At 37.9% G+C, this 14425-nt stretch overlaps 1 protein-coding gene across 1 annotated transcript; it reads left to right on the top strand.

Moving 5' to 3' along the window:
- The first annotated feature begins 327 nt into the window (after positions 1–327).
- Positions 328–867, top strand: LOC138870907 (uncharacterized). Its single transcript, XM_070148749.1, has one exon. It carries the CDS (start codon positions 328–330, stop codon positions 865–867), a length of 540 nt encoding a protein of 179 aa, XP_070004850.1.
- The last annotated feature ends 13558 nt before the right edge of the window (positions 868–14425 follow it).

The raw sequence follows: 14425 nt of genomic DNA on the forward strand, positions 1-14425 counted from the left end.
TGCACTTGTTGTGCTTTAACCTGGACAACTCAGAAATTGAGGCATTACTTCTGTGCCTACACCATGTACCTCATATCCAGGATGGATCCTCTGAAGTATATCTTTCAGAAACCCATGCCAACCGGGAAGTTAGCTAAGTAGCATATACTATTAAGTGAGTTCGATATCGTCTATATAACTCAGAAGGCAGTCAAAGGACAAGCATTAGCAGACTACCTTACTGAAAATCCTATGGGAGGATAATATGAACCCTTAAAAATATATTTTCCCGATGAAGAAGTATCATTTGTAGGAGAAGACATTGCTGAAGTCTATGACGGTTGGAGAATGTTCTTCGATGGAGCTGCAAACTTCAAAGGAGTGGGCATTGGTGCAGTTTTGGTATCAGAAATAGGTCAACACTACCCTTTATCTGCGAAGCTCAGGTTTCCATGCACCAATAACATGGCAAAATATGAGGTTTGCATCATGGGGCTTAATCTGGCCATCAATGTGAATATACAAGAGTTACTGCTAATTGGTGATTCAGATCTTCTGGTACATCAGGTTCAAGGAGAATGGGCTATGAAGAACACCAAAATACTACCATACTTGCATCATGTGCTGAAATTGATGAAAAGATTTACAAAGGTAGAATTCAAACATGTATCCAGAATTCAAAATGAGTTCGCAGACGCACTGGCCACTTTGTCATCAATAATACAACATCCATACAAGAATATTATTGATCCCGTCCCAATAAGGATGCATAATCAACTGGCTTACTGTGCCTATGTTGAAGAGGAAACGTATGGAAAACCTTGGTTCCATGATATCAAGGAATATTTGGCGAGAGGAGAATATCCAGACCAGGCAAAACACACTTAGAAATGCATGTTGCAGAGGCTATCCAATCACATCTTCCAAAACGAAGGGACCATGTATAGAAGAACTCCTGATCTGGGGTTGATAAGGTGTGTTGATGCAAATAAGGCTTGTAGACTGCTCGAGGAGGTATATGCCGGAACTTGTGGACCACATATGAATGGTTTTGTTCTAGCCAAGAAAATACTCAGAGCTGGATATTTTTAGATGACCATGGAGACGGATTGCATCCGATATGTACAGAAATGCCACTAATATCAGGTACACGCAGACATGGTAAGGGTACCACCCAATGAGCTCAACACAACAAGTGCACCTTGGCTTTTAGCTACCTGGGGAATAGATGTCATCGGTCCGATCGAGCCCACTGCTTCAAATGGGCACAGGTTCATTTTAGTGGCCATTGACTACTTCACAAAATGGGTAAAGGCTGCATCCTACAAAGCTGTAACCAAGAAAGTCATCGTATACTTTATCAAGGATCGTATTGTTTGCTGATTCGGAGTTCCCGAGTCCATTATCACTGATAATTCCGCCAATCTCAACAGTGACCTGATGAAAGCCATGTGTGAAACCTTCAAAATCAAGCACAAAAACTCTATAACATATAGACCTCAAATGAATGGAGCTGTAGAAGCTGCTAACAAGAATATCAAGAAGATACTAAGGAAGATGGTAGAAAACCACAAATAATTGCATAAGAAGTTACCCTTTGCCCTATTGGGGTATCGCACTACAGATCGCACATCAACTGGGGCAACTCCCTATTTACTGGTTTATGGTACTGAAGCTGTCATTCCAGCCAGGGTAGAAATCCCTTCTTTAAGAATCATACAGGAAGCTGAACTTAGCGATACAAAATGGATAAGGAGCCGCTATGAGCAATTGGCCCTTATAGATGGAAAAATAATGAACGCAGTATGTCACGGTTAGTTTTATCATAACAGAATGTCCAGATCTTTCAACAAAAGGGTCAAACTAGGACAGTTTGCGCCAGGACAACTGGTGATGAAGAAGATCTACCCGCATCAAGATGAAGCCAAAAGGAAATTCTCTCCCAACTGGCAAGGTCCCTACATGGTTCACAGGGTATTAACAAGAGGAGAACTCATACTTGCAGAAATGGACGGAGAAGTTTGGCCGAAACCAATCAATTCAGATGCAATCAAGAGATACTACATTTAGATCGTTTGCATTCCTTCATCTAATGTAATTGAACTATGCTTGACCTGATTCCCATTTAAGAGGGTATACATAGGAAACCCTGTGGGTTTGGTCATATCATAATAAAATTTTCATTTTTCTCCAGAACCAGAAACTGGGGCAAAATTTTGAGGAGGACCCTCAAAATTCCGGAGCAAGTCCAGCTAACGCCTTCGTTGGCCAAAAAGTCAGAAACTGGTTAAGAAACTAGGGCAGAATTTTGAGAAGGATTCTCAAAATTCTGGAAAAAGGTCAGCGAATTTCGTCGCACGCAAACGGACAAAGGATCATTTACTATACTAGGGCAGAATTTTGAGGAGGACACTCAAAATTCTAATATGAGAAAGTTGCAATGTCTCTGAAATGTGTTACAGTCACTAGTTCATCTAAAATTACTTGATATTGCACTATGTTTTCTAAAATAACTCTACTTTCATAAAAAAGTGCATATTTTCGAAAACTCTATTTCCGTGACGGCCAGGTGTTACCCAGGGCAACTCAACCAAGGCCTCCAGAACAGAGCGGAGCAAAGACAGCAGACAAAGGCATGAACCAACCTCTCCTTACAAAACTCACAATTTTTCTTTGGATGGTGAACATAACAGAAGTATTCGCAAAATACACATATCAAAGTCACTATCAATCAAGATGCCAGACGCAAATATATCTCCAACTAAGAAATACTCTACTCCTATTTGTTACCTGTTCACTGCATAAGGCTAAGCATTGCCTTCTCTTTGCATGAGACTAAGCCTTGTCTCAAATCTTGCATGAGGCTAAGCGTTGCCTCCACAATTGTATAAGGATAAACATTGCCTTCTCTTTTCATGAGACAAAGCCCTGTCTCAAATCTTGCATGAGGCTAAGCCCTACCTCCACATTTGCATAAGACTAAGCATTGACTTCTCTTTGCATGAGACTAAGCCGTGTCTCGAATCTTGCATGAGGCTAACCCCTGCCTCCATATTTGAATAAGGCTAAGCATTGCCTTCTCCTTGCAGGAGACTAAGCCCTGTCTCCAATCTTGCATGAGGCTAAGCCCTGCCTCCATATTTGCATAAGGCTAAGCATTGCCTTCTTTTTGCATAAGACTAAGCCCTGTCTCAAATCTTGCATGAGGCTAAGCCCTACCTCTCATCTGCATAAGGCTAAGCATTGCCTTCTCTTTGCATGAGATTAAGCCTTGTCTCAAATCTTGCATGAGGTTAAGCCCTGCCTCTCATCTGCATAAGGCTAAGCATTGCCTTCTCTTTGCATGAGGCTAAGCCATGTCTCAAATCTTGTATGAGGCTAAGCCCTGCCTCCATATCTACATAAGGCTAATCATTGCCTTCCTTTTGAATAAGACTAAGCCCTGTCTCAAATCTTGCATAAGGCTGAACCCTGCCTCCGTATTTGTATAAGGCTAAGCATTGCCTTCTCATGGGACTAAGCATTGTCCCTCCCTACATAAATGTTGCTCTATTCTTGGCACTATCTTCTTTTCCCAGGCTGAGCTTTGCCCACAAACTCCGCGCAAGACTAAGCTTTGTCTTGCTATCATTTTCAGTATCATATCTCTGCACATCATGGGCTGACATATAGCCTACCTGTCCAAAGGTGTCATAGTTCGAAGGCATCATCCTCATAGCCTGAAGACACCATGTCATGGCCTGAGGATCTCTCAATGCTTGCACATCATTATTCAAAGGTGTCATAGTTCAAAGGCACCATCCCCATGGCCCGAGAACATCATTGCATCGCCTACGAATCTCCTATCTCACAATTCATGGCCCAGGACATCATAGTCTAAGGACGTCATCCGCACTGTCCAAAGACAATATTACATGGTACAAAGAGAAGTTTCATCATCTATATGCTTGCATGCATTGTGTTTTAAGTTTTGTAGGTAATCCAGGAGGTAACCATTTTTCAAACAGGAGCAGCCTTCGATCCGGTTTCCGTTCATGCCATTTTCATTTTGCCATTATAACCGATTCCCATTAATTACCCACCTTACTCTGCGACCGTCCATATATCTGCGCTACAATCCCTTCGTTACACTCCAAACCCATAATCATAACTCTATTCGACATCACCCTTCACAAAAAGAACCTTTTTGATGAAACTAGCTACCATTCCTATAACAACTCCATCGGTTTCATTCACCGTTGGGTCCAAAACTACACACGGTCTGATTCCTATAAAATCAGGGATATGTAGGCAACTCAGAGACTAGGGTTCGGCCTCTATTTTCTTTCAAAACACCCATTCAGTCAAAATCGGTGATGACTTCTTTACCCGAAAACTCTTTCATCTTTCTCGGGTAAAGAGGAGCAGCTGTTGATACCCAATTTTTTCCTTATATATTTTTACATATGCATAAACACTTTCAAAATGTTGTACATGCATTTACAAACATGTACAAGTGTTTTTATAATTTTTCTATAATTTATGAAGGCCTCAAATCAATTTATCCCTGCATTTTTAATTATACAAATATTCAATAATTATCCCTCATATTATTTTACAATGATTTAGTCATCTAAATTCATCATTTATGCTCATATGAGTGTTCAAATATTTTAATTGCACTTTTTACAATTATATTTGCATTTTTAAGACTATAAGTGCATATAATGGCCCATACATATGCATAACTACTTTATCTACATAAAAATGACTTTTTATAATTTTTATAACGTTAAGTAATTATTTTAAATCATCTTCATGCATAAAAATGATTTTTATCGTTTAATTAGCTATTTTTATAAATTATTTTATTAAATAATTAGGTACTTAACAAATAGCCCTTTTTATTAAGTTCAAATTCGGACCCCCAAGCCCAATTCAAATTAAAACCCCTAGCCCAATTAACCAGCCCATACCTGTTTCTTTAAAACCCACTCGACCCAAACCAAATCCGGGCCGTTGATCTCAAAGATCAATGGTCCAAGATGATACTTCCTTTTTTAATTATCCCTAACCCCCCAAACCCAAGTCATTTTGTTACAACCCGTCGCCCCTAAATTCCTCTTCTTCTCTGTTCTCTCTGAAGCCTCTCAAACCCTAGCCCCGCCGTCATCAAAACCCCTCTGATCCATGGGTTTCTTCGTCGATTCCCGGCCTTATCTGGCCTACTATCTCTATTGGTGTTCCGTTTCTTGCATTGCTTGGGAATAATCTCAAGAGGCTTGAGCTAGATTTGGTCCAAACCCCTTATGTTCTCGATTAATCCATCTGTATTCACCCCATGTCTGTGAGTATTATCATTTTTTGTGTTTTCTTGGCTTCAAATCTCCAGTTTAAAACCAGACCTTTTCTCACCTCTGTTTATTTTTGTACAAACCTAGTTATTTTGGCTAAATCAGTTCAAATCTTTTTAGATCTGAAGTGTTTTGAGTTTATTTAATACTTTGCCTTTAAGTTTCTTTTGTCTTTACTATTATTATCTACCGATTTCACTTTTTCCTAAAGCTAGGGTTTTGAGTCCTAATAAGGATTTTTGCAAAAAAAGGTTTTGAAGCAATTTTGGCTTTCTTCTTTACTGTAAGACTAATTTCTTTGCTTGAGTGTCATCTCTGTGTTTCGATATGCTTAGGGTTCTCAAATACTCGACTATTTATCTCACTGTTCTTGACCGTTTGCTTTAGCTCTGTCAACTGAAGTAGCTAATTGAGTTATTTGCCTAATTAGGATTTGGAATCGTATTCTTTTTAATCTAGTATCTCTCTGAGAGATTTTTACCTGTTCTTTCCTTATATGTATGATTCATAGTTAGTAATACTTTCTTAATTATGTTACAGGCTTGATTTCTATGCCTTGATCATTATAACTGAATTGCTTACCTTATTAAACTTCAGTCCTGTCTGTTAATTAATTTTGTATGAGATTCTCCTTAATTCAAGTGATACTTGTATGAGATTCTCCTTAATTCAAGTGATCCTATCCTATTAATTGATTTGTGTTTGACTTTAATTGATTGATTAATTGATTTTCATACCTTATGCATATATGATTGATTTGTTTACCTTATTTGAATCCCAATCTGACTCGTTAAGGAATTCTCCCCAATTGAAGGGGTCCTCTCCGGATTCTTTTATGGGAATTGATCGAGTTAAGTCCCCAATTAACTGATTGATTTATTTGATTATCCTATTTTATGAACTCTGATTTATTCTTTACCTTTTTTGTCCTACCTTACTAAGTGCTATATAAACTCTCATTCTAACTTCTTAAACATGGAGCAATAGTTCAAACACACACACGCACACAAAGGCTTTTTCTCATCTCTCCCTCTGCTACTTGTGTTCATTGTTTGTCTAGCCGGCTGAAAGCCAGGGCTAGGTTGTCGAATCTTGCCTACTTTACCTTTTGTTTCTGCTTCCTTAACTGGTATGCTCTCACTATAGCCATTTAATTAAACCTATATGTTTTTCTCACAATCAGCATGTCTTTCTTCTGAACTTGTATGTTTTCCCTATTTTAGCATGTCTACTGCTATTTAATTCAACTATGTGTCTTGTTATTAGCATGTCTACTTATCTCATTAGATCCTATGTTTCATGATTATTGTTCCCAATCAGCATATTCACTAGACTCTATACTTACTGCTATTCAATTTGACTTGTGTATTTCCTTATAATCAGCATGCCTTCTTTTGCTTAAGCAAACCTATGTGTTTACTACAATAAGCATGTATACTTCTTTTGAACCTATATGTACTGCAATAACATGTATACTTCTGTTTGATTTAACCTATGTGTCTTATTTTCAAAATGTTTACTCCTGTTTTAGCCAGACCTATGTGCTTCTGCTTTCAGCAAGTCTGTATATTTGCTCATGTCTAAATTAGAACTATGTCTACTTCTCCACTAGCATGCTCTTAAAATGTTCACCTCTCACAATATGGATCCCCAACCCTACTATCCCTCTGTATATGGTTGTATGCTCACCTAATGATAGTTAATAAACTAATTTGAAACTCTAAATTACCCTGTTTCTGTATATTATTTGACTGTTGGGACCTTTGTTTGAGTTACAATGATTGAATGACCCTGTTTGCTCCTTACTTCCCGAGAATCCAAAATTATTTTCTTAAAAACTATCTCCTGTTTTCAACTCCTATTTTTAGAATACTTAGGGTCTTGCCCTCTAGTGTGAGCATTGCTTAGGAGTCCATGAGACTCCTCTGAAATTTGACACACTGGAGTTGGCTTTCCAAACATGCTTACAAAGGGTTACTATGAAAGTTTTCTGGTGTGAGCATTGCCCGGAGTCCCTGAGGCCCTTGGGAACTTTCACATACCAGGATACTATTGGGTGCACTATGAGGTTATGGCATTTTTGGACTGGTTGAAGGCTTGGTTTGCCAGGTTTATCCTTTGGGCCTATATTCAGACTCCCTATAGCATAGTTTGTTCCTTCTGTAATTCATATGGTTTGTAATAATAATTCTTATAAACCGATATTGGGAAAACTAGTAAAAAAAGGAGGGATTCTTATATAATTTTTGTGGGGAAATTGGGTAGAAATCATGTCCTTAGGTTTATTATAATTATTTACTTGCATTAGATATCATTCCCATAGGTTATTGCGATGTCTGTTATTTAGATACTGTGCTTATAGGTTATTACAATGTTTGTCCATTTAGATGTCATGCCTATAGGGTTTAAAAATCAATCTTGCAATCTAGATACCATACCTGTAAGTTTGCTGCGATACCATGTCTATGAATCAGTCCTGCATTCTATATACCATTCTTATATGGTTTAAAAATCAATTTTGCACTTTAGACACTATGCTTGTAAGTTTAAAATCAGTCTTCACATGTCGACAAAGTTTAAATCAGTTTTCTGCATGTCAATAAGGTTCTTAAACTAATTACTGCATTTAGATACTATGCCTATAGGATTTCAAAACCAATTTCTGCATTTAGCTACAAGTGTCTACAAGCCTAAAATCAGTCATTACACCTAGACAACATGCCTATAGGATCCAAACAGCCTGCCTTAAATTGTTTACTGGTTTATTGCCCTCCTGATTAATGACTAGATACCTTGTTCATAGGACATCACTATTACATGCCTAGGTAATCCTGTAGCGCGACTAAAATCCTGCAAACTGTAAAATTATGCTTTTGTTATTTGTGAATGGTCTATATTCAGCAAGCCCTAAAATCAGTAGGCATACTGATTAGGTCTTTATCACCTCGCTCTAACACAATGCTGCATATTCTGTTTATTATGCTCACCTAGATATTTTGCTCTAGGATCCTTTGAGATATCTGAAATCCTGCTGTTTGAGACGTGCTATTATCTGCTTATGTGAGGAGGTAAAAGTGAGCCCTTAATTGCCTTTATGTGAATGTCCTATTTTTTCTTGCTTGTCGCCTAGATTCTTCTCCTTTAAGTACCTTAGGAAAGTTTAGAACTGCCTATATTAGAGGTCCTAAACACCTCAAGGAAGGGACGGATAATGCACTATAGAGTTCGTTTAATTAAAATCGCTAATATAACCACTAAGGGGAGGGTAATTAGGTAGTAAAAGGATATGATGGCATATGCACTAATGCCACGTGTAACCCCTCTAGTTGAGGAAGGTTTACCGTGTATTGTACAAATGTGATCCTATAGGCTAAAATACCTAGGACCCCTTTCATCCCTTGTTTTAAATGTAATACCAATTTGTCTAATTTGCTTTATCTGTTTATAAGACTAATTTATATAATTTGGGTTCGGCTGGGACCCACCGCTGTGGACCGCGAGGGGTGCCTAACACCTTTCCCGTAAGGTTATTTTGAGTCCTTACCCTAGTCTCTGGTAATGCAAACCGGCTTTATGATTACTTGCTTTAGGTGCCCTAACGCACCTTAAATCCGTTAGGTGGCGACTCTTCACATTCAAATACGCAATTTCCAAAAGGAAATGAGTTGTTCCCAATGAATATCGAAACCTGGACTCTGCGAGGAAAAAGGGGGTGCAATAGTAGTCATAATACAGTATATGTGCCACATAGGGCCATTCCCAACTAATTATAGCTCGGTTGTGATAATTGTTGCGCCCTATTTTACACAAGTTAGAACAAAATAAAACTTATGAAACTCTACAAGAATAATTAGAGTTTAGAGCCGCCACCTAGTATTTATGGTACACTAGGACACCTATACTACACTATGTAATTTACACTTTGGTTATGATCTGCGAAATTATTGAGATTCTAGGTAAGGGTTCAATTTACACTTTGATATTGTTCCCCTATTTATTGCTTATTATGTGATTATTTGTTGTTATGTGACTTGTCGGGGTGGTTGGTTTTGTTGAGGAGATGTTTCGAAATGAGTTAAGACACTTAGTTTCAAGGTTGAAAGCCTAAGTTGAAAGAGTTGATTGGATGTTGACTTATATGTAAATAACCTCGGAATAGAGTTTTGATGATTCTGATAGCACCGTAGGGTAATTTTGAACTTAGGAGTGTGCTCGAATATTGATTTGGAGGTTTGTAGGTGATTTTGGCTTGAATTAGCGAAAGTTAAAAAAATAGAACTTTGGAAAGTTGAAAAGTTTGACCGAGAGTTGACTTTGTGGTTACTGGGCTTGGATTTTAGTTCCGAAAGTTGGAATAGGTCCGTTGTGTCATTTATGACTTGTATAAAAAAATTGGGTTCTATCGAAGTTGATTTGATAGGTTTCGACATCGATTGTAGAAATTGAAAATTCATTAGTTTCAATAGGCTTGAATTGGGGTGCGATTCGTATTTTTTATATTGTTTGATGTGATTTAAGGTTCACAATATTGGCTATGAGCCATCCTATCTTGTTCATCTACTACAGTCGGGCCTCAAGCTCATCCATTTGAGCGATTTTGTCCTCTAGCACTGGGAGGCGTTTGACGAGCTGATTCCTTTAAGCTAAGATTTGATATGGTTATGAAGCAAGCCCTTACTCTTCCAGGATCAACATATGCATGCCCTCGAAGGCAAGAAGATTGGCCTAAATAGAGGATGGAATCAAAGTTAGTACTTCAAATATAAATCAAAAAATGATAAAGAGAAGTGAGATTGATACATGCGACGAGCAATGCATGCTATTATTTATTAGGCACTCCCCAGAAAGGGAGTACATATTTTTCCAATATCACTGAAGCCAGCAGCTTCAGATAATTGGAAAGCTCCACCGGCTTGGAGAGAATATGGCACTCCTTCAAAACCGAAAGAGTGGGACTCCACCTTTGTTGCTCCCAAACGCACATGCAAGTATATGTGGCCATAGAAGTAATAAAATGATAAGTCGAGCGTCGAACCCACAGAGACTTGTATTAACTACCCACTAAATTTGCCAAAATATTTATTCAGTCGAGCCAATCCGAGTTCAAAAGTGTAATTATACTAAACAATAATTCAAACTAGTAACTAAATTATCAAGCAACAAAATAATTGTTGTGTAATCAGTAGAGACGAATATTCCAGGGTTGTGATTAATTCCCCAATCCTATTGTGTTCTAGTTAACTCTCCCTTTCATACAATTCACTCACAGTTGCTAATTAATCGAACAATTGCTCTCATAGCCTTCTCCCGAAGTACTACCCGCTTATTCAAAATAGATTAACGCCTATATTCCTATGAAATCAATCTATTAAGAACGTATTAAGAGTACGATATTTAATTAAGTATGATGACTAGGTATATTCCTATCCTAACCATAATTTCACCCCTTAGAGTTAAGATCGTGCTCTCTTCAATTCTTCTCTAATCTAAACATGACTTTCCCAAGCATATCACAGATAATAAATAGAACAAAACTGATGGCCAGATAATTAAACAATTAATCACAGAATTGAAGAAATAACAATATATCGGTGAATTATAACTAAGGTTAAGTTAACGTTGAACAACAATATTCGTGGCTAAATCCTAGCCCCAAAACTATGGGTTTTAGCCACTCATGATAAGATCAAACAATTTCATAAGTACTGGATAATTGAAAATACTAAGAAAAGATGAAGAAAACCGAGATATCCTCACTCTTGAATGTTTCTCGTGTGTATCCTCCCTTCAAAGTGGCATCCCCCTTCTCAAAATAGGCTTAGTCTTACTTTATACGCGTTGGGTAGGTCTAGGGATGAAAAAACATTGTTCCGGGCAAAGTTGGAGAAATTCCTGTCACCGGCGTCCAGGGCAGCATGGGGTGCTGGCCCTGGCGCTGGCTTGCTGAGTATTCTGTAAATGGCCCCACAGGTGGCGTGGGGTACTGCATGTGGCGCTGGAATTCAACATTTTCCCATTTTTCTATGTTTTGGCTCTAATCTCGCATCTTTCGCCACCAATTGCTTCCGGATGATCCATACACATAAAAACACCATGAATTAATATAAATCAATATATTTTACTTCCGAAATCTACGAAAAATATGAGACAATATACATATAAATATATATATATATATATACTTTAAGCTAAATATCAACATCCCATACTTAGACTCTTTCTCGTCCTCGAGCAATGGGACTATCAAATATATCCCAACTACATATAAATCTCAACTCGAGAGGACTCTTTAATAGTTTTTCTACACGCTACCCTTGACTATGATCGACATCGGCAATCAAGCATGAATATACAAAATTCACGTTCTTCCCGTTCTAAATATGCCCAAGTATATCCATCTAAATTCAATTCAATCAAACAACCTATCCGTTACCACCCTACCTAAAAAGCCGACTCGTTACCACTAAGCACTCTCAACCCGTGCACTCACCCAACAAAGAGACGTTTACAACATTACCAATCATTCATCAGATCATGTGCCCTTACCAACAAATAAAAGAGTAAAGATAGAATAGTCCACACATTCAAGTATGCTTTTGAATATGAACTAAGCACATCACAGAATGAACAAAATTCGCTCACTCTCACAAAAAATTCATGTGCATCCCATGGTCGTACCATAAGCTTGCTCGAAGTGTACATCTCTACTAATCTAAGCTAGCTAATTCTAGGATCAATTAGGAATTTAAGGTTGTAATGTAGGCTAAGGGACGAGTAAGATACATTTAGGAATAATGACTAACCCTCCTAAGCACTTTAATACACTACACTAAAACATCGAGCATGTCTTCTTCTCAACCAATTCACTCGCCGCAAACCATGTACAACATAGCCCTTTTTTCCTATTAAGCACTTCTATACTCCCGTAAACCTTTGACTATTATTTTTTTCTACACATATTCTATAAATTAAGGTTCATTGGCTAGTGACCGTTTTTCACAATTTTTGTGCACCTTAAGGACCCTTCCATGGTGCCACTCGAAAGCTACTCCCCAATCTCTCACCTTACTTCTTTTAGCGACTAAGTGTCTTAGGAGGTAAAGGTTCAACAATCTCAAACTAAGAACAAAATGGGTACAACTTGTAATGTGGGTGCCAAAGGAAAGGTCTATAGGCTCAAATGCGCTAGCAATAGAAAATTTTATCTTTAAGTAACAAGCACATCTATGATCAAGAAAGAAGCGCCAACGTCATCTCCTAGATTAGCACACTTAACAATTTAGCTTTGATTAACACACAAAGAAAGTTCTAGACTACACATGATAGCACAGAAGATCACAATACCTCCCACACATATTGCACATGACTCAATCAAGACGGTCCTTTTTAAATCTCAAGTCAAGCAAACACATATAATTGAGAAATTATAAGAAATATTGCACTATGTGGCATACAAGTCAAACAACTAAGAAAAGGCATCACAAAGTAGGCTATTTATTTTACTCAAGCATCACAATTCAAATCAAATGTACGGGAAGACAGAGCGCATGCCATAACCTAATGTGCAAGCACCAAATACTTCAATAGGTACTTCAAAGCAACTCAGTTTCTTCCTAACCTATTCCTAACAAAACAAAAAGTGCCTGATTCAAGCTACACCCTTAAAAAAGAACCCGCGTGTCACGCCCCAACATCGAGAGGCGCGACCGGTGCTCAATCAAGTGAACCCAACTGAGCAAGCCTTATCAAACACTTTCTACCCAACTCAATACGATTAAGGAAACCATGCTTTCGTTTATTTAGACAATAGGAAAGGTTGTACATTCAACATTGATAGTTCATTTTATATCATAACCTTACACCGTAGTTAAGTTTCAAAGGTTCCATCTAGTTACAATCTAGAGAAACAAGAGTTTAGATTTATAACATAGTTCATAGACCCATCCAACACCCGTACATAACCCACACAAACGTCTACGGATCCTCTAAGGATACAAAAGACAATTATGACAATGCCGGTAACGAGGCCCCCGCTATACCTCAAGAGTGGATATCTACAACAAAAGATGTACAACATAACCCCTTGAAGGAGAAAGGGACTCACCAAGGCTTTGAGAGGAGGATACTCTGCTAAGCGCGATCGAAACTATCGGCTATAGAGCCACCTACATTCATTTAAAAATGCAGCGCCCCCAGCAAAAGGGGCATTAGTACCATGGAATAGTACTAGTATGTAGAACTAAACACCATTTTATTAGAAAGAACTATCATACAAGAGCAAGGAAGTCACAGGAGACAATCGAAAGCTTTTAACCGAACACCACATTATCAAATACAAGAATCATATAATCTTTCGCATAATTTCCATAGCTTTAGTTTGGACCACTTCATACTGTCCATCATCACTCACAATACCACTGTTTTGTAGAGCGTAGTCCGATCACGACCCGATCAGCTAGGTTGCCTCATTTGAGACATGTACTTCAATCACAATCTTATTCTCCCTTTCCGAAATTCAATATCAGCACAATACCACCATGTGTGCGGCATGGCGTCCGATCACGGCCCGATCAGCTAGGCTGCATTACCGAGGCATTGTTCCTTTCTCATTAATCATCTCATTTCAATCTTTTATTTAACATATATCAATTCATAGGCACTTAGGGCCACAATTATCACATCATTTCTATTTTCAATGTTAACCTTGCAATTTGGGACCACAAGCCCATACAAAAGCAATTCAAGTTGTAAGCATAGGTAAGATTTCACATGGTTGGCATAACAATCTCAGTTTTAATCTTGACGTGAAGTCTAGGAATTTCAATACATGGTTCATATTCTTCGCACATCTTTAAATATCTAGAATAATACATTACACACATTGAGGCACACCTTTCATATATATATATATATATATATATATATAATTTCAAAACCAATTCATGTGAAGTAACAATCAATACATCAATCAAGTTTTTAGTCTTACCATATTTGCACATACACCAACGGAGCTCAATTTCTAATAAGAGGGGGTTTTAGCCATACATACCTCAACAGAGCTTTCTTTAAATTCTTACAAAATTCCGGGACTCTTAGCAACTTCAATCTATTTT

Source organism: Nicotiana sylvestris, chromosome 6, assembly GCF_000393655.2.
Source record: "Nicotiana sylvestris chromosome 6, ASM39365v2, whole genome shotgun sequence".
Taxonomy (NCBI): domain Eukaryota; kingdom Viridiplantae; phylum Streptophyta; class Magnoliopsida; order Solanales; family Solanaceae; genus Nicotiana; species Nicotiana sylvestris.

What these genes read in the sequence shown, in the direction of transcription:
- LOC138870907 (XM_070148749.1), top strand. Translation starts at nt 328, where the DNA reads ATGTTCTTCGATGGAGCTGCAAACTTCAAAGGAGTGGGCATTGGTGCA.